A 22,295-nucleotide genomic window follows, 5' to 3' on the forward strand; every position below is an offset into this window, starting at 1 on the left:
CGTCTTAGGACCACTCCTGTTTCTGATCTACGTCAACGACCTCCCAGACATTCTCGCGAGTCCATGTTTACTTTTTGCGGACGACTTGAAATCCTGGAGTTCCAATGCCAGTGCCCTCCAAATGGATGTAGACGCTGCCAAGCAGTGGTTGTTGGTCTGGCACCTTCCTCTGAATGATGAAAAGTGCGTCCATGTGTCGTTTGGAGGGGATTCAGTGAATGACTTTGTTATGCATGGTGAAAAGAGGACCAGAAAACATCATGAGGATAAATGCCAAAAAAGATTTCGGCATCTGGGTCTCCTCAAATTTGTCCTTCTCACTACACCATGGGAAATCGGCCCAAAAGGCATTCGCCATTTTACGGATGATCCGAAACATCTTCTCCCGTATTACTCGCGTGGACTTCCAAATAATCTATGGGGCCTGCGTCAGACCGCTCCTGGAGTACGCCAACCAAGTTGTCTACTCAGGACGTAAGAAAGACGTCACCCTCATTGGGCGTGTCCAGCGGGCCGCCACGAGAATGGTTGCCGGCCTCAAATCCGTGGATTACGAAACGCGTCTCGTGATGCTTGATCTCTTTCCCTGGAGTACCGTCGACCCCGAGATGACCTAACAATTACTTACGCCCTGTTGGAACAAATCTTTGCAAACAGGCTATTCACCGTTGACCCAGCAAACACCCGGCGGGGACATAGTAAGAAACTTTTCAAGCTCAGGGCACACACATTCATTGAACAAAATTTTTTCTAATTTCGGGTAGTAGCTGCGTGGAATGACCTTCCTCCGACGGTTGTCCACGCTCCTTCTGGAACCCGTTTAAAGCACGATCCTGTGTATCAATCCGTGAATCCGCGCCACACAAACCAAATTCGGCCGACTTTTACACAGATCCTGCCCACAGGACCGAGTGGGTTGAGTCTAGAAATGCTTCTGGACACTTTTACACTCAGCAGCATCCCAGAAAATCAATCAGCCGCTTCGTCGGAGGCATAGCCTGAGCACGGATTACAACTGCGACGCTGGACAGACAGGATCCGCAAACCAATGAGGCCGCTGCAAGTGAACCCTCGGCTTCGATGCTACGTCAACAAATTTCAAGGGGTATGTGTTGGGCAGAATTCGACATAGATCCCGGTTTACTGTCCGCACTGAGGTGCTGCTACGGCCGAGAAGCCCATCCCACGCAAGACTGGCCAAGAATTTAGGACGCTTGCCGGTCCGGTTGCAAGCCGACAGCTGGTTGGTCGAAAGGCTAGACCCAATAGCCAATCACGACCAAGTTTAGGTCGGATGCCGTTTGCCAACGGTGCATCCAGATGGCGTCAGAATTTCCAGAAAACTATTGCCGCCTAAGCTACATATATGAAGCATTGTACAAGTGTTCCTTACTTCGTTTTGGGCGTTCATATACCTTGTACATCTTTGGTGGCTGTTTTGGCGCGAACGCTACCTCGGGAGGCTCAGACCGAGAACTAAGCTGAGCAAATAGCGTAACTACAGTACTGCAGAAGTCATTGGGTTCATTCCAACCGATGAAGTGTGGGTTTGCCCCCTCAACCAGAGAGCACTCAGCACGAATAAACCCACAGAAAGCACTGATGGATTTAATCGCCTGTCGTGTATTTCAGTCCATCAGGAATTCCCACCTAAACGTAACATGGAGCTAGTTGGATGCTTTAGAGCTGCACCTTTTGCAGCCAAAGACAGCGGTGTGTTGCCCATGTATGACGAACTACACCTGAATTAAGGTGGTTGCGTTCCAAAGACATCACTGTGGAAACCGTTAATTTCGACCCGCGGGTATTCGTTATCATGTCTTTCGGGAGAGTCAATGCCTCCCAAACCGTCCATACGTTTATCGATCCATTTCTTCGAAGTCAGGACTTTACTTATTTCCTATTTCTGACACTCTGTTCGCCGGTAGCACTGTGAAAGACTAATGAATCGACCCGCGCCAGCTTGCCGCACGCCTAGAGCGTTATAGCATTAGGTTTGTTTCTGCTAAACGCCTTTTCATTTCCCTAGACTTCCTACTAATAGCTTCAGAATCACTTCCATACAAAAGAAACAACGATTTTGTGGAATGATATATCCTCAAATCTGCGGAAACCACCATTGTTCCTGGGCTCCACATTGCGCAGACATAGCCACTTTACTAATGAGTCCCCAAGCAAGATCTCGTCCCTTCCGTTTTACTGCTTGTGTCCTATCTGCATTCGGCGCCACCTGACAGACCTCGTTTTATTCAAAAATCTGGAATCTCATCCCTCAATGGTTTTGCTTGTCAGTTGCCACAGTTGTAGCGCTTCAGGGAATGCTCCTCATGAAAATCCCTTCATTTTAGTCCAAGATTCCAGTTTTCCGCTGGCAGTGTTTATCAAACTAGCTAGTGATCTTGCCGCGTAACTCAATGCTGGCTTCCGAAATTCGTTGAGGTTGAAATCTACCGTAGGCTAGGAACTAGACAACCCCCAGAGGGAACGACCGTTGTTCCATCGGCCACTCATGGGAGATCCGCTCTCCTGCCCTGTTTCGGTACCACCTTCCGACAATCCAGGAACTCTTCCGATGAATCACGAAAGGGAAGTTTTTGGTTACCATCACCCTCACTGTACATGAAAACGTGAATGAGTGTTTCGCTTTACCAAATGCTGTGAGGGATACTAGATAATGGTTGAAGACATATCACCCGCAAACAGCGCATCATTTCCATCATGGGCATCCGCACCACGGCAGATTTATACATACTTGGAGATTGTAGGGCCTTTTTCACCTCTGTCGACTTCCTTTATGTACATAGTTTTACCATCCCTTTTAATCGATGGCCTTAGGAAGTTACAGCGAAGTGTGCCCTCGGTTCAACCGTCCCACACCTTCCATCGCCACAGTTTGCTTCAAAGTTATTCCAAGACATGCAGTGTTGTGCTTACACTGAGACGAACACTTATCGCCCGGTTGTCAATTGTCTCATCAAATGTCCCTCGGAGACCGGAAGCATTTATTTATAACACCCATTCTAGCGTAAATCCGAATAAGACATTTTCAGTCGTTGTATTTCGCTTTTGCGGAATGATAATGAAAGACAGATCACTGCGGGCGGAGTTAATTTTGAACAAAACGCTTCATTTACTTTGTGTAGAGTTTGCCGAGTCAGACAAAACCAATGCCAGTAAGTGTACCGATCCAACGCTCCTGTGCTCTTCATCTTTCTCAACCGTCTCTCGGCGTTCGCCAGTCTCAACTGATAATGGCCTTCTTTGCGACGTTACCATGGACCATGCAGAGCTCTTATTTGGCATCATAAATATAATTAGGGCAACCACAGCCGCGTACATGCTTTCTCGTATGCTAATGACCAAGGGGTTTTCATTGTGTTGCGCCACTCATCTCCACGGTATTTTAAAGTACCTTTACGTTTTCCTGTCGATCATGCACCCTCTTTCGAATGAAGCCTACCCATGCTGACAGTTCTGCCCATGCATTACTCTGACACTGAAGTTAACGTGGATTTCCTTTTGGTAATGCAGACTTCATGGTAGACTGCCTCACTGCTGGCATACCATTCGGTTCGACGACCTGAAGTGGATTTTGTAGCATCAAGGGATAGTACCGCTCACTGCTGGCATACCATTCGGTTCGACGACCGACTTTCGGCCGACTTTTTTGCACATGAACACATGTATGACCATTCAACGTCTATTTGTTGTTTCATTCTAACTAGTCGGGTCTCACTCGCCTCCGTAAATGATTTGGTTTGGCATCCGAAAATTCAAATAATTTAGCAATTATTCTGATGATCCTGGACTTAACTCAAGTTCACATTCATGGTACTCCAGCAATAGTTTGGTCGTTAAGGCGTGACCAACCCGTCAGTCAGTCTGTGATTACTTAGCCTTCCTCCATCTCTACCACTGAGGATATTCCTGTCACCGGTGACCACCATGATTACCTCGATTAAGATAACTGTATTCGCCGATGACACGACACATGCGACGTCTTCCCAGCCCCAACTGGAGGAAGCAGTGGAGGGCGATCGAGGGGTCTCATCAAAGAGGGGAATATCGTTGGTCTGCTGAATGTTTTCGTTCGCTTCGACCCGACAGATGTTAAAAACAAGTAGAGAAAACTCAAACGCATATCGGTTACCCGTTTACGAGAGGAGGCACGCAGCACCTTTATAAATTACAAGGCACTGCCAGACAGCTACAGTTTCTGACAGCCAGCGGAGTCCAAAGAAGACTTAAGATCGAGGAATACAAACACTGTTTGTTGTAAGGAGGAGTGGCACAGTTCCAGCAATTGTCTCGAAGCGATGATTGATCCAGCTCCGGCGGGCCTGGTTCTGGCGAGTCTGATTCTCTGATGGGCCTGATGGACCGAATTTCGTAGTATAAGGTTTCGGTAAACTGTGCTTATTTCTTGTATCAGCATATGCCCCGACAGACCCCGGTTCTGGGACTGGGGAAGACAAGCGTTGTCAAGATCTTCCAGGAATGCTTTGGCTAGCAAGAAGGACGGATATTACAATCTTGGCGTGTGATATGAATGCGCATTTTGGACGACAATATCAAAAGAAGCACAGTTCAGTGGTAAATTTGCAGTTGGTACTGAGCGTACGGATAATGATGACTGACTGTTCAGTTGATTGCTAATCATCGTTAGTTGCTAACGAGCGAAGTCGTCTTAAATAAAACACTCATATGCAGTTACTTGGAAACCACCAGCCGCACCAGGGTGGTAGACTCAAGTAGACCACGTAGATACCAGTTACCGATGGACAGCCTCACCTAATTATTGTTGTCCCTTTCTATGATAGACAAGTTGACTCTGGTCACGTACGAGCCAGGTTAGCACTTCGCTTTCCGTCAACGTTACAGATGCAAGGGGAGAACAGCGCCATTCATCATCTCCGACAAGTTTTAGTGGCTGAAGAGTATGAAGCTGAGCTGGCTACAAAGCTGCTGTGAACAGACGGTCATGCGGATGAAGAAGATTGATCAAAGTTCCAATGAAGGTGAGTTAAAGAAGCAATGCTCCCAGCTTTCGAAAATATTTGCCAAGACAGTCTGACTCGACCAAATATGCACCATACGATTTCGAAATCAGCAGATCTGATTGCTGCCAGAAAGGCTATACCAGGAACTAGCGACTAGGCTGGTGCACACAGGCCCCCAAACACTGGATGATCAGGAGCTCGAATAATGACAGAGAACTCTGGTGGATTTCGAAGGCCCACGAGATGGAGAATCGATGCATGGATTGATTCACACGATCGTGGCTTTCGCCCAAGTCGCCGAGTCGTTTTTTTCTTGTCGTTCAGCGGCCGCCGCTCCCCTGAAAGGCACAAGTGCTATTTAAGCTCTCAGCGCGGGACCGTAAGCTTGCACACACGGGGACTCGCATAAAAAAGCCTGATGATGCTTTGAACTGGGCTTTAGATGCAGCGAAGATAACTTTCAAAGGAAGGTTAGTCCACATAGCAACTACCCGAAATGAGAAAGTGTTTGGCCTGACGGAAGTGTGCGCTCTGAGCTTGAGAATCTTACCATGCCTCTGACGTGTGTTTGCTGAGTCAACGGTGGAAGTACTTTTGGCGAAGCGTTGTTCAAACAGGGCATAAGTGGGAATTAGGCCCCCTCGGAGGTTACGATACTCCAGAGTAAAAAAGTCAAGCACCGCGTGAGGCGTTTCGTAGTCCACGAATTTAAGGCCGGTTACCATTTTTGCTACACGGAACAGCCGCGTCCCGTTTTAGCTATTATACTCAACCAGTTGTTTAAATCAGTGGTAGCCCATTCAACCCCACATATAACCCAGAATTTTCTCCCAAGAAGATGCACCGATCGCCGCTTAAGTAAAACGGATCCTTTCCAGATTGATCAAATACAGCCACGCTACACCACACTCAAAGAGAGGTGTTGGGGATATCACCATCCCCCAAAACCATTTAATTTTCTAATTACTGCTAATTTTATTTTCCAAAAATTTAAACTTAAAATTTTTGCCTTATTCGTCAATTTGCGCCCTATTCCACAAGGACCACGACTTTTTTCTATGGTCTGTACCCCGCAAACTTTGAAGAAGGTACTGCGGTGAACAGTCTGACTAGCATAGTACAGAAAACTTGGAGCAAAAACAATAGCAGCCGAATAGATCCCTTCGACCGCCACCCCAGGTCTCAAAAATGGTACAGAAACGTCGTGTTGAAACCTTGGTGCCATTTAAGGTGCTCTGTGGCTTTATTTTACACAATTCGTTTGAATTAATCTGGGTTTCGTCATAGCTGAGGATGCATCGAACATATCTCTACAGTTAGATGAATATTTGAGCAGCGCCACTCCTCCAAACGTCCAACTGTGGTAATTCTTGACCTGGAAGCTGCTTTTGATTCTGTTAGGGTCAATCCCACAACTCATGCTTGCAGACGAGCCAATCAATATGGAAGGTAAATTTGTTCATCTGACAGTTGTATGTTTAGGTGAACTGACTGGATATGAGATTACTTCGAATCGGGAAGGCCAGGTCGGCTTTTGCCGACCACCGACACCCAGGATGCCGACTTGACGTTGGTTTGTCTTTCAAGGGCATAGTTTACACTGCGATGGTTGTTAGACTGGCACCTTCCTCTGAATGAAAAAAAGGCCTCCATATGTCTTTCAGAGGAGACCCAGCAACTTCCTTTGTCACGCATGGTGAAAATCGACCAGAAGACAACGAGGATAGATGCCGGAAATATTTGGGTATCTGACTCTATTCAAACGTCCTTCTGATTGCGCTATGAGAAATCGGCCCAAAAGACATTCGCTGCCTAAGAACCATTCGGCGCACGTTCTCCCGTATTACTCGCAAGGACTTCCAAATCCTTTAAGGGGCCTACGTCAGACGGCTTCTTGAATATGTCAACCAAGTTGTCTGCCTAGGGCGAAAGACGTAACCGTCATTGGGCATGTCCAGCGAGCTGCTACGAAAATGGTTGTTGGCCGTAAGTCCATGGACTATTAAACGCGTCTCATGGTGCTTGACCTCTTTCCCCTGGAGTATCGTCGCCTCCGAGGGGACCTACGTCTTACTCGTGTCCTGTTTGAACAAGGCTTGGCCAACAGGGTTTTCACTGTTGACCCAGCAAACACGGCGATGACATGATAAGATTTTCCAGCTCAGAACGCGCATTTTCATGAGGCAAAATTTTTCTCATTTTGGGTAGTTGCTGCATGGAATAACCACGTGCACGCTCCATCTAAACCCCAGTTCAAAGCACCATTAGACTTTTTTATGCAAGTCCTCGCGCTGGCAAGCTTACTGTCCAGCGCCACATCCTTTTTTCACTTGTGCCTTTCAGGTGAACGTCGGCCGCTGAACGACAAGAACAAACCGACCCGGGAAACTTGGGCGAAACCCCCATCCTGTGTATTTATCCATGAATTCATGTCCCCATACACTCGCACGCACCCATAAGTATGGGAATACAAACTGTGCATGATATTCACGAAATTCTGAACACACCCTGTTGTGAATGCGTTTTGGAAAGAGCAGAACGGTTAACAGAGACGGAGGTATCTCTGGCCATGGGGTGAGGAAGGGGTGAAAGAAGAATATGTGAAAAAGAAGAAACGTCAGCACCAGCCTGTTTCCGCTTACCCACCCCGCTGTATGCAGCGAGTAAGGTGACCCGAATAGTGGCACGATGTCGTGACCGATGTGTGGTGATAATCATCATCATCGTAAGCGGAGACAGCAACATCAGTGTTTACACTGATGCTTGATTGCTGTACAGCCATAAACTTCATCTAATTGTGTTTAAAGCCTTGACGTAAAAAGAAGAGAAAAGAGTGGATGCGTGGCCGGTGGAGGACATGGTGCTGGCGTGTGTCCATCATTCTGAGGTGCTTACATATGCAAGCGTTCAATCAGACAATCTGAAAAGAAACCGACAGCATGAACGCCATTTCTTGCAATGTCTTCAGCTAAGAGCGCGCAGCGTCACGGGTACCCCATCCTGGACGGCGTACAACACCAACAACATCCAAACCCTTCGTAATCTCTTTTACACTCTTCTTCGAGGTCATATGTTGCCCATCTCCCCGGTTTGCGCTATTCTAGAGCAGGCGCGGAGGGCAACAATAGCGTAGAACAGGACTAGGCAATTGAAGTCGATGGTTTTCCGCTACTGAAGTACCAGACGCACGATACCTGTTTTCTAATCGATTCTTTGCTAATCCGTTGACGCCACCCAAAGCCAGTTACGCCTCTGAGGCATCAGCGGTAAAAAAACGACAGACAGACAGACAGCATACATCAATGCAGAGGGAATCCAGCGTACCAGTAGGAGCCACGTGTCGACCTGTTTGCTTCAGTGTGCGAACATTAAAGGCAGCTGGGTAGACAGGCTTTTGGGGCCTTAAAACAGACTTCGAAGTGTTCAGGTTTGTGACTGAACTCGGACATACAGAAGCTGCAGCTAAGTGTAATGCAGGGCGAGCAAGACGGTCAGTCCTAGTGCTGGGACCTGTGGAGAAAGTATTCAAACTTGGGCGGGGGAGCGTGAAAGACGGAAAACGATAAAGTGTAAGAAGGTAGGTGTCTGCAGTAGCATGTTTTCGCTAACTCACCCTGCTGTATGCAGCAAGTAGGGCGACCCGGCTGATGGCACCACGCGACTGCTGATGGTGGCATGAGAGTATTGTTAGTTGTGTATGTCATGGTTGTACGAGGGCCGGGATACCACCAGGGCGCCCACTTCCCGGGGGAAGCACGAGGGCTGAAATACTGCCAGGTTGCCGAAGCAAGCACGAGGGCTGAAATACTGCATAGGTCGGGTTCGAACCACGGACCTTCCGGTCAGTAAACTCGCGCTCTAACCACTTGAGCCATCTCGCTCACACTTAGACAGGAGGACGATTAGTTCAGCTGCGGCACTCTTTCGGTGCCTAGCTGCCATGTCATCCAAAGGAAGCACGAGGAAGATGATTAGGGTCCTCAACCAAGGTTTTCGGCTCAAAATCCTAACCGGCCGGAAATGCAAGTTTATTTCCATTTCTACGGAACAAGTCGCCACACATGTTCCAACCCCCAACGTGGTAGGCCAGAAGATTGTTCGTCAGAACTTTACCAAGTGACCAACCTGATATGAGAGACTGAGTGTTGCGCGGACACCCTCCAGTGTAGTTCAATTGGTACACAGACCGTCACACCGCGGTAAGGTCCAGTATTTTCGTGATGGACTCAGTCTCTTCATCACCAATAGCTCTCCTTTGTTACCCTTGCTTTTCGAATTGCTAACCAAATTAATCACCGAAAGAACACCCGCTATGACTTCTGCTTGACATGAGTCCTCTTTCCGGGGAAAATTTCGAAGACCTGGAATATGGGGTTCAAATAACTATGTCGTACTATTTAGCATGCTACTTGCATCCCTAACGTGCAGAACCCTGTCACTAAATTGTATCACCAAATGTGCTCGTGTTGAATAGACTCACCCATCTAGATAGTTGTATCACTTCGAATAGTAGCATCGTTCAGGAACTGAATTCTAGATTATCTAGAGCCCGTTCTGCTTTCGTTCAACTTAGGCACTTCTGAAGTCGACATTACATTAATTTGTTAACAAAAGGCGGGGTCGTCAACACATCCAGCGTTGTTATATGGTTGTTATGCCTGGCTACCCTACGCACTGCACATAAATCACAGAAACATCGAATTAAGAATGCTGGTGTGCAACGAGTGTTTTTAACAACAAATCAGCTGCTTTGTCCCATTGATGAGTTGATTCGGCTGCAGTAACTAGGTCCACTCGCCCATGTTGCTCCGCGTACGATCGATTGCCTCGCCCTGCCATGTTTACTGGAATTTACCGCGAAGCTTAAGTTGAAGACGGAGCGTGAAAATCAAAACGAGGGATCCCAACATCACTGGTGCATGTCGTCTGCGGGGTTGAGTATTACACACCCAGCACAACGCTTAGAGACACTCATAGACATGATGGTATCATACGATCACGGGCGCTGTTGTGTCTAATCCTCGATTCTCTGTTCTGTTATTATTTGTTTTTCCGTGCTGCTTCTTCTACGCTATCTTCTGCCATAAGCTGTGATAAACGATCCGTCGAAGGTGTTCCTGAAGGTAAATTGTTCGTAGATTTTTATGAATGCCGCCAAACGAAACACAAGACCGTCTCAGCGTGATTTTTAATCTCAAGCGCATTCGCTCCTGTGCGGCTGTGGATATGCGACGGTCAATTAATTCCAGGAATCAAAATATTTTTTACTTTATTTGCGTCATCTGAGATTGAATCGAACGACCATTTCGCTTTCAGTGAAGATGAAAATCAAACGGTTGAAAGGCTACAAGAGACTTTTGGATGTGTACTCCCAGCAGTTTGGACTTAATCTTGATCCCTTGGAAATATTCGTAGACAACACATTTGCTTGCCAGGCGCTGTTGAACAAGCTGTGCATCAAAGACCAATTCGCAAGTTCCTTAAAGATACCTGTGAAACTTGTGACATCTTCGTGTGTCATCAGCGAGTGCGAAGCACTTGAGGAATTTTTCCACGGAACTCTCAATGTTCTCCGTCAGTTCAAAGTTTTGAAGTGTAAGCATCCATTCGACCCATCAAAAAGCGCGCCATGGTGCATCAGGAAGCGAATTCGAACGGCTAACAAGGGGACGCGATGTGATGGTCGAAGTCTTCTGTTTGGAGTGGCTTCCAACGATGACTCTATACAAGCTTACGCCCGCCTTGTTCCAGGGATGCCAATTTTTTATGTGGCCCACTCGCGATTCAATCTAGAACCTGCGCCGGTGGCTGTGTCAGAAATTTTGTTGGAGAAGGCACAGAAATCCGTTGCGGTGACACAACAAGAGGTTAGTGGCTTTTACTCCCTGTTAATATCAATAGTTCGTTTGACGAATTAATTATTTGTCATTATTCGTTATTATTATTTAGTTAAGTAGGTGTTATCGAAGACCCAGGCAATGGTATTCTTCAGCTGACTAATGTGTAGTTTGGTATTCAAAGTGAGCATAAATTTGATTGAAATTCAGGGGAGTAGGTCATGTTGGTGAGTACCAAGAAGGGCGAAACCCGTAGTGGGCCTTCGAAGGGTTTTCATCAACCTCATGAGCAGTGTGTTATGTTACCCACCTGCGATTTTTCATGTGCGATAGTGAAGCATTATCACAAAACTGGAGCGCGTTTGAGGTGCTGCACCAATTTCCAGGAGAAATTTATTAAGTTAGAAGTACCGTGTCACAGCAAGCTTTAATCATAATCCACGGAAGACTGGATCAATTGCCGTATTTTTCCACATTTCATTGACGACTGTTGGATGTAGTTTCTATGTGAGTACGTAGGAAATGGACTGCAGGCATGTTAAGCTGTTTCATACAGGCACTGCTCCATGCGTGAGTCCAGCCTAAGAAGCACAGTCCGCGTGACCCGTTTGCTGGAAAACTCAGCTGCTTTCGGAGAGGTATGTGGTTACTTCTAAACCTGCTTGATTTTCTTGAAAAAAATGTCATTAGCCATTATGCTACATGTATGTGAGTAATTCTGAAGATGTAAGTCACGTCGCTTCATTCCAGAGCTCATGGAATATAAGGAGTTTACTTCGCTTCGGGCTGTAAAGATAGACTAGAGCTGTATGAGATATAATCATTTTCCTTTCCAGGGTGTCGTGGTCAAAGCTCTTGAAGAACAGTTTGGACTCCGCACCGAGGTCGAAGTTAAGCGACGCAGGAAACGCCCCAATGCACCAAATCCTCTTTCATGCAAAAAGAAGACCAGGACGCCTACTATTGGTCCTACCCAGCATAAGCTGAAAAGCGGTGTCAAGAAGAAGCGTCGCAAAAGATCTCGCATAAAAAACCCATTATGCTACATGTACGTGAGTAATTCTGAAGATGTAAGTCACGTCGCTTCATTCCAGAGCTCATGGAATATAAGGAGTTTACTTCGCTTCGGGCTGTAAAGATAGACTAGAGCTGTATGAGATATAATCATTTTCCTTTCCAGGGTGTCGTGGTCAAAGCTCTTGAAGAACAGTTTGGACTCCGCACCGAGGTCGAAGTTAAGCGACGCAGGAAACGCCCCAATGCACCAAATCCTCTTTCATGCAAAAAGAAGACCAGGACGCCTACTATTGGTCCTACCCAGCATAAGCTGAAAAGCGGTGTCAAGAAGAAGCGTCGCAAAAGATCTCGCATAAAAAACACTTGGGCGTTTCAGCAGGCGCTTTCAGCGGTAAAAGCTGAACTTGGCCTTAATTGACGGTTCCATCTCCACATTCCTTGTACATATTCGTGGTTTGCATATAAAATGTCAATTCCAACTGTTCGTTGTACGCTGATTTGGTCCCCAGACTATATAAGTGCTTCGACTTCCGGAATCACGTGATTCTAAATGTCTGAAGGTAATCGCCACTGGTGCGTCACTTTTAGTCATGTTTTCAAAATGACCAAAGTCCGTCCTTGAGAACCGTAATTTTTTTTATCTCCGGAGAGTGTTCCAAGATGACTGTAGTCACCAGCGTTCACGGAGTATACTTGAGTTGAAATTTAAACCTAGAATTAGCTTGTCCAGCCAGTGTGAGTGCACTAGTCACTTGGTGGTGGCTTAACGCGAGATACGTTGACATAGTCGTCATCCTCAATCATAAAAACCGCAAACTTCCCGTACGATGGTTTTAGCTGCCACCGTTTCGTTCACCGAGGATTTGGGGAGGTGGGGTAGACAATTGCGCGTTGGAGGCGGTAGCTGATTCAATTGATGCGTCTGTACGTTGGTGGACTTTGAATCGGGAATATTGGGAGGGAGCTATGCATTGAAGGTAACAGCTTGGATACACGAGCGCCATTGAGGGTGCGACTGGTTCATGTTTGACAACGTCTCTAACAATTGATGTGTCTGGTTTCGTGGTCCCCGTCTAGGGAGGCCGTAATGACCAGCCCAGCTGAGTTTGTTGGTAATGGCTTTCGTACTTCGCCAAGTCATTGATTAACCACCCCTGGCCCGTTTCCACCCTTCACGTGGCTGTGCGAATAAAGCCCGGTGAAGTCGATCGACCGGGATACGGATTACGTGACTAATCCAGCACAACCTGTTAGGTGTGATCAGTTCATCTGTTGCAAGCGAGTTAGTTATTCCGAAACCATTCGACATATTTCAGCATTACTGATCCGGTGTTCCAACCAGACTCGGGTGATGCTCCAAAGACATCGATGATCAAACACTAAATATCTTTTTGGCCTCTCCAGCATGCATCTATCAGGTTTCTGGTCCGTAAGACAATATAGAACGCATCGCAGCGTTGCGAACTCGACTCTTGACGGATAAGCTGGTGTCATGCTTTCGACATAGGTAATGCAAGTTCAAGAAGGCGGACCCGACCTTCCCAATCTGGATTTGAATAGCACCCTTCGCGAGACTACCGGGGCCGACACAACTGCCCAGGTAGACACTAGTCTGTTACGTCAACCGGCTGATCCGCAAGCATAAGGTCAAGGTTTCAGCTCACCCAGTCTCACAGCAGCACTTTGCGGGTGTGAAGCACATGCCAAACCGTGAGGCAGAATTATTTGAATTATTCAATGTTATTTGCATTACAGTGGTGTCAGATCGATACGTTTAAGAGAATTCTTCGATGGCATTTTGGTTTCACAGGCACTAGGAATTGGTAGTGAGCATTCCATAATTGTGTCAATAGTACTGCTTGAAATGGTGAACTCAGGTGAGAACTTCCAGTAGACCTTCACCCGTCCGTGGGAGTCGGCGTACAACGCCTTAAGGGGGGACAAGAATTTTCTGGAACATATTGCTCCATAAACATTGCCACGGTGCCTGGTGGTCCACAGAGTGGAAGGCAGATTCCAAGTCAAGGAACACCACCATTGTCGGTTGCTTGAAAGAGTATCGCTGTTCTAGATTCTGTCAGATGCTGAAAATGTGATCGATACATGTTGCAACGCGGACCGGAAGGTCTGTGGTTTGAATTCGACCTCTGTCTCTCGACTTTCCTCGTCTAGGCTTGGGCAACCTGGCAGTATCCCAGCCCTCGTGCTTCCTTTGGGTGGCATGGCAGCTAGGCAGCGGAAGGGTGCCACAGCTGAACGTTTCTTGCAGGACGCAGTCCAGCTTGTTTTTCTCGGGTCCGTCCCTGCATTCGGTCAACTTTCGGTTCCAAAGCTACCAGGCTGATGCCGCGGTGGTTTCCACACGGCGTCCATATACCGTGTTTGAAGATATGGATAACTGTCGAAATGCCCTATTCTGCGGACACTTCCTCTTCGCTCTATATCGCACCAATATGCTTTGTTAGATGAGTCACCAGGGGTTCTTCGTCTTCTTTGAAGAAGACCGTCCGGTCCTGGTGCCTTCTCACGATTCAGCACGGATATTTCGTACTTTATTACTTCTGATGGGCGAATAAAGCTTAAATTCTGTTTGCTCGCTATCAATAAAGTGTTGGTTCACTGTGGAAGGTAGTTGTGGTAGATCGATACTGTTGAGCAACACGGGTCTCCAGAAAATGACGGATTGGCAAGCTTCTTGCTGACTTGTGAGGGCCTGAAGGGAAGCTGACTGTCAGATGTGCTCGCACCATTGCTTAATCGTGCCTCAGAAGGAACGTCTGTCTCGAATTGTGGCTCTCTACCAGGCTGATAGTCACGTGGTCCAACTAGAACCACGGGTGGTTTGCATTTGGTGGCTGTCAGGTTACGCCATGCGGACGTTTCGCTGAAAGTTCGTGCTACCCAGAAGCAGTTGATGATCAGCACACGACTGAAGGAGTCGCTTTCTGTTGTCTGTGTGACGAGCATGGACTCCGAATCGACCGCCCAGATGTGATTCCAACGAGGTCAGACGACCAATCCATGCAATCATACCATCCGCATGACTTACAGTGTATTCCTTGCTTGATGAATGAGGCCGGAAACTTTCGATACAAAGTATCCTCTTCAGTATCAGAAGTGCAGTTCGTTAGGGCATATGCTGGCACCGTTTTTTATGTCGGGAGGCATTGAGGTTAACTGAGCGGGATAACCGGATGGTGCAAGGACGATTGCTTACTGGAATCTAATCCGACAATGCGGATTCAGCTCTGTTGCTAGGTGCGATTTCCACGCCATATATTCCACATGTCATAGCTTCTGTATCACCGGACACATGGAGGGAGAAACGTGAAAGAGCTGAGTTCGCCCTTGACGTTTTGGGACGCATGACCGTGTTGGGTCTTGTATGCTTATTTCGGAAACAGCATACACCAGTTTGAAAGGAGTATAAGGCCCCAGCGTGCATTGTCCGTTTGCCTGTTGGGCATGAATTACGGACTTTGCAGGTACCTACGTTGAAAACATCTCATGGATTTAGTAAGGTGTTATTTTGCGTATTATTAATAGGCAGCGAGTTGCATAAGGCACATCGGTCAGGTAACTGACAGTCGCATGACTCAGAAGTGTTTGCTTGTGTGATAGGAAGGGATTCTGGATGGGCATCGGTGGGAGAATGTAGGGTTTTTTTGGTCGGGGCCCCACCCCCTATCCTCTGAGTCACAAGTTCGACTCGTGAGGCAATGGGGTTTTCTTTGAGGACCCTTCCAGGAGCCTGTGACTCGATAGTCTGACCTGCTTGGCTGCAAAAGATGGCCCATTCCGAGGGCACATTACTGCCTCACTCCTAATGCGGCTGCTCATGGCTGGTGCCTTTTGAGCAACATGAGAAACTTGGCTTTAAAGTTATATCGATCGTATTGATTTGTGCATCGGCGGTTACAGTCAACCGTTAGGTGATCGGAGTGTGCAGATTTTGTGGTCGACCTTTTCCAAACCGTCCTTTCTCGGGGGAAGGTAGCGTGGCTGCTCCCATAAATATGGATGTGCTGGCCGCCTTGGAGAAACGCCTCAACACCACACTCCTACCGCAGAGGGCAGTATGACTTTATCCCCAGACTGCCTCGTAGCATGATTACTTAAATTACGAGTTCTCGCTACTCTTGGTCTGACTGCCCTCCTATGGCCTCCCTGACATGGTTGTACCCAGTGGAACGAAGCTCCAGCCACTGTAGCCCGCTGAAGCATTACAGGACTCAAGCCCAACCACCACATCTAAGTGGTAGATTTAGGTCGGGGGATACGTTTACAAGCAGCTTGCAACAGTCGGACATAGCAGGAGTGGTCAGAAATAGGTACTTAAAGCTGCCAACATACCTACAAAGTAGTAAACCGAGAATTGGTGTTTGGTTTTTCACAACCATCCAGTAGTGGATAATTCAGTCAGCGGTATTTATGGAGCGGACCAAGAATTATTGGAAAGAGTAGCTGACTGAAGACAGTATCCGGTTTCGCAATCGTTATGAAGAAATGAATGCCGTAGCGAGTCTCGCAGTGTACAGGCTTATTCCCATGGTTTCACTTCATAGGCATGTGGCCGGTACTCACTGGCGATTTTATACGGCTCTATCTGAAATCCTTGACAGCTCATGCCGTACGCCAGAATACTCCGTTAATTGATAGCAGTATTCAGTCGGAGTGGATACGCCCAACCATAGATGAGTACGATCATTGTAGCCAACTGTTCGGTTGTTTATTCGATGATTTTGTCACAGCTAATTCGGGACGTATACTGAGTGGTTCGGGTGCTGCGGTACACTTGGTGACATCAATTAAATTTCGCACACGCGATGAGCCGAAATGAAGTGGGTTCGCCTGTCATCTTTAGGATCACTGATTCAAACCTCTAATAGGGCCGAAACGTCAAGAGTGAGTGCCTCTATTATTACTACCCCTCACAATGAGATGCAGTACAACGGTCTGTTGCGGTTGACCGTCTACAGCTACGTGATCGGCGTGCGACTGGTTGTAGACATTGCCTTACTGAATGTAATGCACGTTTACTAGAACCGCTGAACTCATACCATAGCTCAACAAACCGATAACATGCGATCAGCGCTTATCCGCTGTACGTATGCCCGTACGGAGTGTATTAACCATGGCGTCATTTGACAGTAACACGGTCGCACTATGTTCGAAGACTGGAAGACGACAGCTCATATTTTCTTCTACATAAGCGCATGTTGATGTCGTTGTTTAGGGTGCTCGCTGATTCGAAATTTCGCACAACACAGTCTAGTGCAAAGACAAAGCGCCTGAGAAAGTCAGGAAGAAAACAGCAAACTCTATACCTGAAATTTTCATCATTGTAAGACCCAGGTGGACCTCACAATCGGAAGCGGGACGCATGTGGTGCAGGAATGGGACTGAAAAGTAGGGGTGGACTCGGTAAACTTTGCGAGAGACTCACCTGGAACCCAGCTGAATCTCTCGCTTGTGATGAGGGGAACTCGGGGACTGCTCTCACCTAATGAGCCCCAAAAAGGGCGAAACCGGTGGTGGGCTGTCGAAGAATCTTCAGCAACCTTATGAGTAGTGTATTGCGTCTATACTGAATGCCTCTTTGTGGAGCCTTGCGAAGAAGTATTCAAATCCCAAGGAAAAGCAGTTTAACTGGTGACAGGCGCATTCATATGACGAAGCCAGTAAAGAAAGGTAATTATTTTTGGTTGGCCCCTTGAGCCTATCCAGAAACTATTTACGATTTTTTCGCGTTTCCTATAGAGTCACGACCGAAGTACTGGTACGCAGATAGAAATAACGTTTCTAGGTCCATGGCCTCTTCGGAAACATGCTTGACTGTAATGCGATTGAAATCCTCGTGCACGGAGTCTGTACTCGTCTTTGTCAAGAGAAATTTGCATTCAGAAGACAGGAGTCATTTCCAAACCCAACCTCACGGACTGTGAGGGCGGTGGTGGTCTCAGTTGGAAGGGGGAAGCTTATCCCCTTTGATATTAATAACTAGCGGTTTCATCCTCATCGAAGAATTGTCCTCGAAATTTGCAGTGTGTGTTTGACAATTTACCATTAGCTCGTTCTGCAGAGGTCCTCAGCAACTCATCGGAAAATTTGAGGTGCGAGGATATTATATCTAAAACAGACAGCAGACAGAAACTTCAATATGATATCAAACATGACGATGGTACGGTGGGCTAATCGTGCTACCAAGATTTTCACATTCCATGACCTTTTCTCTGTACTAAGTTATTCTCCCCGGGTTTCTGAGCTTTTAAAAAGAATTACACAATTGCAGGACGCCCGGTAAGTAAAATGTTAGTGAGTAATGCACGTTAACAAGCCATCTATCTCTAGTCACAACAACTTGAATGAACCACAATCGGCCTCCTCCATGCTTAATAAACCTCCATTCGCACTCTAAAACCTTTGAAAATCTGACGAAGTTAGGTACGCATCTTCTGGTATTTGAGGTTCGGTAGATTAGCGGCGCATGTGTCCTCAGTCCGTTCTACAGTTTGTTTACTCAACGAGTTAAACTGATTAGTCTAATATTCTAATATGATCTGATCATATAGTACGACACCACCCGTGATTTTGAATGTGGTGGGAAGAAATTCGGTCCGTCTTCATTTAGTTGGAATTTGCGGCCTGCTTTGGATCGCGATTTGAAGTAGCTACGGTTGTAGAGTTGACTCGTTTTGAAACTCAGACTTTCAAGAGCTGAGTAGGAATGGTAGTTACGATCCTTCCTGACACGGTGATCCGTATTACGTCAGATTCTGATATTTTTTCCTTAAGAGGTGGTTCGGATCGTGAACCATTTATATCTTAATGTTCGTTCCGCAGGCTGCTGAAATCCACCAAAGCATTCACTCTTCACTAACGTAGTTCTTGAATGGTAACGCTAATACCTATTGATGAGTTCAGGAAGAGGACGCTCTAGCCCTCAGGATGATGTCGTAAAGCAAGGACCAAAGTGTAGAACAGGGCAAACAGAATTCAGGAGACAACCCAATAAGTAGCGAAGTACGCGGATGGACAAGCTGCTACAAAAAGCGGACATCTATTGGTCGAATCTTTCAAGTGGAAAAATCATAAGTAGGCAAACGAGTATGGGTCAATTGAAGGACCTTGTGTGTACAACTCATGGGGGAACCATTGGGCGGGTTATATACAAAGATCGGAAGTACCGTAGAATGCTGGAAAGGGGTAGAAAATGCTTAAATACATTCTTGATAGTGTAAGACATGCAGTCACATTCGTAATATCATTGAGACTCTGCGGCAGGGTGCTTTGTTGCGATATCAAAAGTAGTACGAGACGACTGAGTAACGTGCGCATTCGGGAGAGGTGATCCCTGGGCAATTGTAGGGATGCTATTCAGTTGGAAAATGGTGCTGGTTGTGGGTGCCACATGGTTGGGAACCTGAAGTGCTCGTGCGATGGGAGAACCCGCAGAACTTAGTCGTAGAATGGGAGTCGTGCGTACCGTGTCACTATTTACAATCCGAATGGTTGGTATTGTCTGACTGGGTGCCATTCGAGGCGCTGGAACAGTGGTCGTTGGGCCACGCATCTGAGGGATGGTTGGGACAACCGACTTCGGTTGGACGCCTTTGTGCGGACTCAGGATTCGCAGAACAGGCAGTCGAGACTCGCCTGACGACACTTGTGATGAGATGATCCTCACATTGGAGTGTGGGGAGAAAGAACTCGTGACTGTAGGTATCGTGGGGCGGTAGGAGGGTTCTGAGGGACGTGCAAGGCGATGCACTACCTGAGTGAACTCAGGAGGAGGGACAACTGGATGTGTGAAACGCTGCTGGTACACCTCACCTATAAGTGAAAAAAATTGATGAAAATAAACCTCCCTTTTTATTAAAACCGGAAAATCACACGAAGACAATCATCAAGATTAACTGGGAAAAGAGAAATGAACGGCTACGATACTAATTTAGTAAGAACATGTGACTCATCACCATGAAAAACGGTCGCGAACAACATGAACTTCATAGGCAAAACTATCCGCAGGATTAGAATAAGTTGGTACGGTGCAGGATGTGTGGAACAAACCTTCCTGGGAAAGATCTGTCGAGGTGTTTTCCAGAGGTAAGTTGCGAGATTTATCGCATCGTAAAAGATATTGTTCACCTGTTCGGCTGACCGGTGAAAATTCGTTCAGAAAAGTCATCATCATCAAGGACAGCAACATCAGTGTTGGCACTGATGCTTCACTGCCGTAGTTCAGAAAAGTGAAGACCTATAAACTAGAAACAGTCTGTACCGAGAACAATTTATTGAGGGGCAACCGATATATTTGCCATGACATTTAGGTGGTCCTACTCAGCGTATCGAAAACAATCGGCCTCACGTGTGTTTAGCACGGCATTCTTTTCTATTGGACCTGACCAACGTGCCTTTCAAAAATGAAACAAACATCCAAGTATGCTGGTTGGGATGACTCGGCAAGCGATGACCTCTAAGAAGAAGGCCTCGGTGCTTTTTTAAACGTTACTCGCCGTATGCTTTGTCCTTTTGAAGTACACGCCCTAGCTACAACACTATTTTACGCGATGAAGAAACTAAGAACACCATGGTCATTGTTTTTTCGTTGAGCTGGGTGATTTGATTGCAAACGTGTCATCACCAACCCATCGGTACGCTCCACGCTCCCTAACAACGCACTAATGATGTCACTTCGATTGATGAGACGTTTGCAATCAAATTGCCCAGCTCAGCGAACAAACCAACGACCATCTATGCTACCTGAGCTACTAAAATTCTCCTCCGTAGGAACACCATCGTCTTTTCAAGCCAAACCAATGTACCAACCAAATGAAGGGAGGACAGACTGAAACACAGTACAAGAGCAAACGGGCTAATCGGAATAAGGCGTTTAACGAACCACTCAGAAGCAAAGGAGTCAACGGCAACGCAAGGCAAATTAAAAATGAATCAATCAAGCTTCGCGAAGGCCATACCTCAAATGACAGATCAAGTAAGAACAAGTTGTAAAAACAAATAGTACTGGAAGAGTCACCCATCTGACCACGTACTGGTACTGGCCCTTAATGGTGACGAAAACGTTTGCAAGCCCACTGTCAAGTTTGGCGAACAGAACAACAGCCACCTGATCAAAAATTTCTAAGCGATTGTGTCCGAGCAGAACGGACCTGTGTAATGGTGATCGAAAAAGTTTTGTGTTCGCGGTACGTTAAAAAAAAGTTCGAGTTTCTTTCCTTCAAGCGCTCTTATATTCTGGTTGCAGTTAGAGTGTAACTGTTCAGGAGTGGGTTCTCATTGATAGCATCCTGCACTACTTCACAAGTGATAAAACAATGTGGCCATCCTCTTTGGGGTGGTCTTGAACATCTCAACGGAAACGTAAGTACGTGTAATCAACAGGTTTCCAACCATTCTCGTCAACCGAGCAGGAGCTCCTACACTGAGATTTTGTGACAGATGTATTAACCACAGCAACTGAAAGCGCAGCAGTCAATCGACCCCACAACATTACGATGAGAATTTTAAGGATTGCAAACGAATATGTGGCGATGGACCAGGTTTGGTAGAACTTTGGAAGACCAGGAGAAACGTCCTTTGGAGTGCGACGTTTTAGAGCACGGTTTGTGGATAGTATCTATGAAGTGGAATGAACGAACCGTCGAGTGGGAAAATCTAAAAGAAGCTGATGTCTACAGAAAATCGAAATAGACAGATAAGCAGCAAGACTTGCCGGAAGCTGTTTTCATATGTCTTGTGATAACAAACACAGGTTGTCCTGTTGTAGTGAAAAGCTGCCCCGCAGGGAGATTCACACGTGTACCGTTCAAGACTGAGTGAACGGGAAAAACTGGTTCCGGTGGGCGTTGTGTCGTGGGTGGGAGAACGTTACGGCTGGATGGGGCAAACTGAGCAGGTATAGCAAAGGCGGGGACATTCTGAGTACTGGAATTGGAGATCAGGAGGGAACCGCATGGACCGGGTTGACGGGCTGATGGGTTTAGATTCGGGGCTTGTGAAGAGGATGGGGTCATGTGTCCTGCAGACATACTGAGAGATTGACTGGTTCCGGATATCGATTTCTGAAAAGCAACAAAGGGCTAAACCCAATTGGGTTCCAGAAGAAGCAGAACAACGAACATAAGCACCATAAAATCCAAGATGATTAACGTTGACAAACGTCAGTTCCGAGGAGTTAGGATAGTTATACAACAACGATAAGCTCGAAACAACCGTGTTGCCAGAATACACCAATGGAAAATACATGCTCGTCCACCTTGTTTGTGAAGTCGGACGGTTCGTGACACTATCAGTCAGGCATTTCAAGCTTTGATGCTCTGTCTCTTGATTCTGTATCCCCAACCATTTCTGAGTCGGCTCTACAAAACACGCGAGAACTCTATGCAGCTGTACTGTCTGTTTATATCGCGACAGCATAGTA

General features: G+C 46.7%; 2 protein-coding genes across 2 annotated transcripts in view; one reads left to right on the forward strand and one right to left on the reverse strand.

Moving 5' to 3' along the window:
• Positions 1–3,073: 3,073 nt before the first annotated feature.
• On the forward strand, positions 3,074–7,459 carry T265_06246 (hypothetical protein; the record flags this gene model as incomplete). Its single annotated transcript, XM_009171456.1, has 4 exons — positions 3,074–3,173; positions 4,433–4,593; positions 4,928–5,018; positions 7,344–7,459. 4 exons carry the CDS (start codon positions 3,074–3,076, stop codon positions 7,457–7,459), a joined length of 468 nt encoding a protein of 155 aa, XP_009169720.1.
• Positions 7,460–19,118: 11,659 nt separating this feature from the next.
• The window catches only part of T265_13978 (hypothetical protein), a gene marked incomplete at both ends in the record, with an annotated part of 45,619 nt that continues 42,442 nt past the window's right edge, over positions 19,119–22,295 (reverse strand). The window contains 2 exon segments of the mRNA XM_009171477.1: positions 19,119–19,682; positions 21,625–21,936. Of these exon segments, the coding sequence (XP_009169741.1) occupies positions 19,119–19,682; positions 21,625–21,936 (876 nt within the window).

The sequence above is a fragment of the Opisthorchis viverrini genome (genome assembly GCF_000715545.1).
Source record: "Opisthorchis viverrini unplaced genomic scaffold opera_v5_129, whole genome shotgun sequence".
In the NCBI taxonomy this organism is placed as follows: Eukaryota; Metazoa; Platyhelminthes; class Trematoda; order Opisthorchiida; family Opisthorchiidae; genus Opisthorchis; species Opisthorchis viverrini.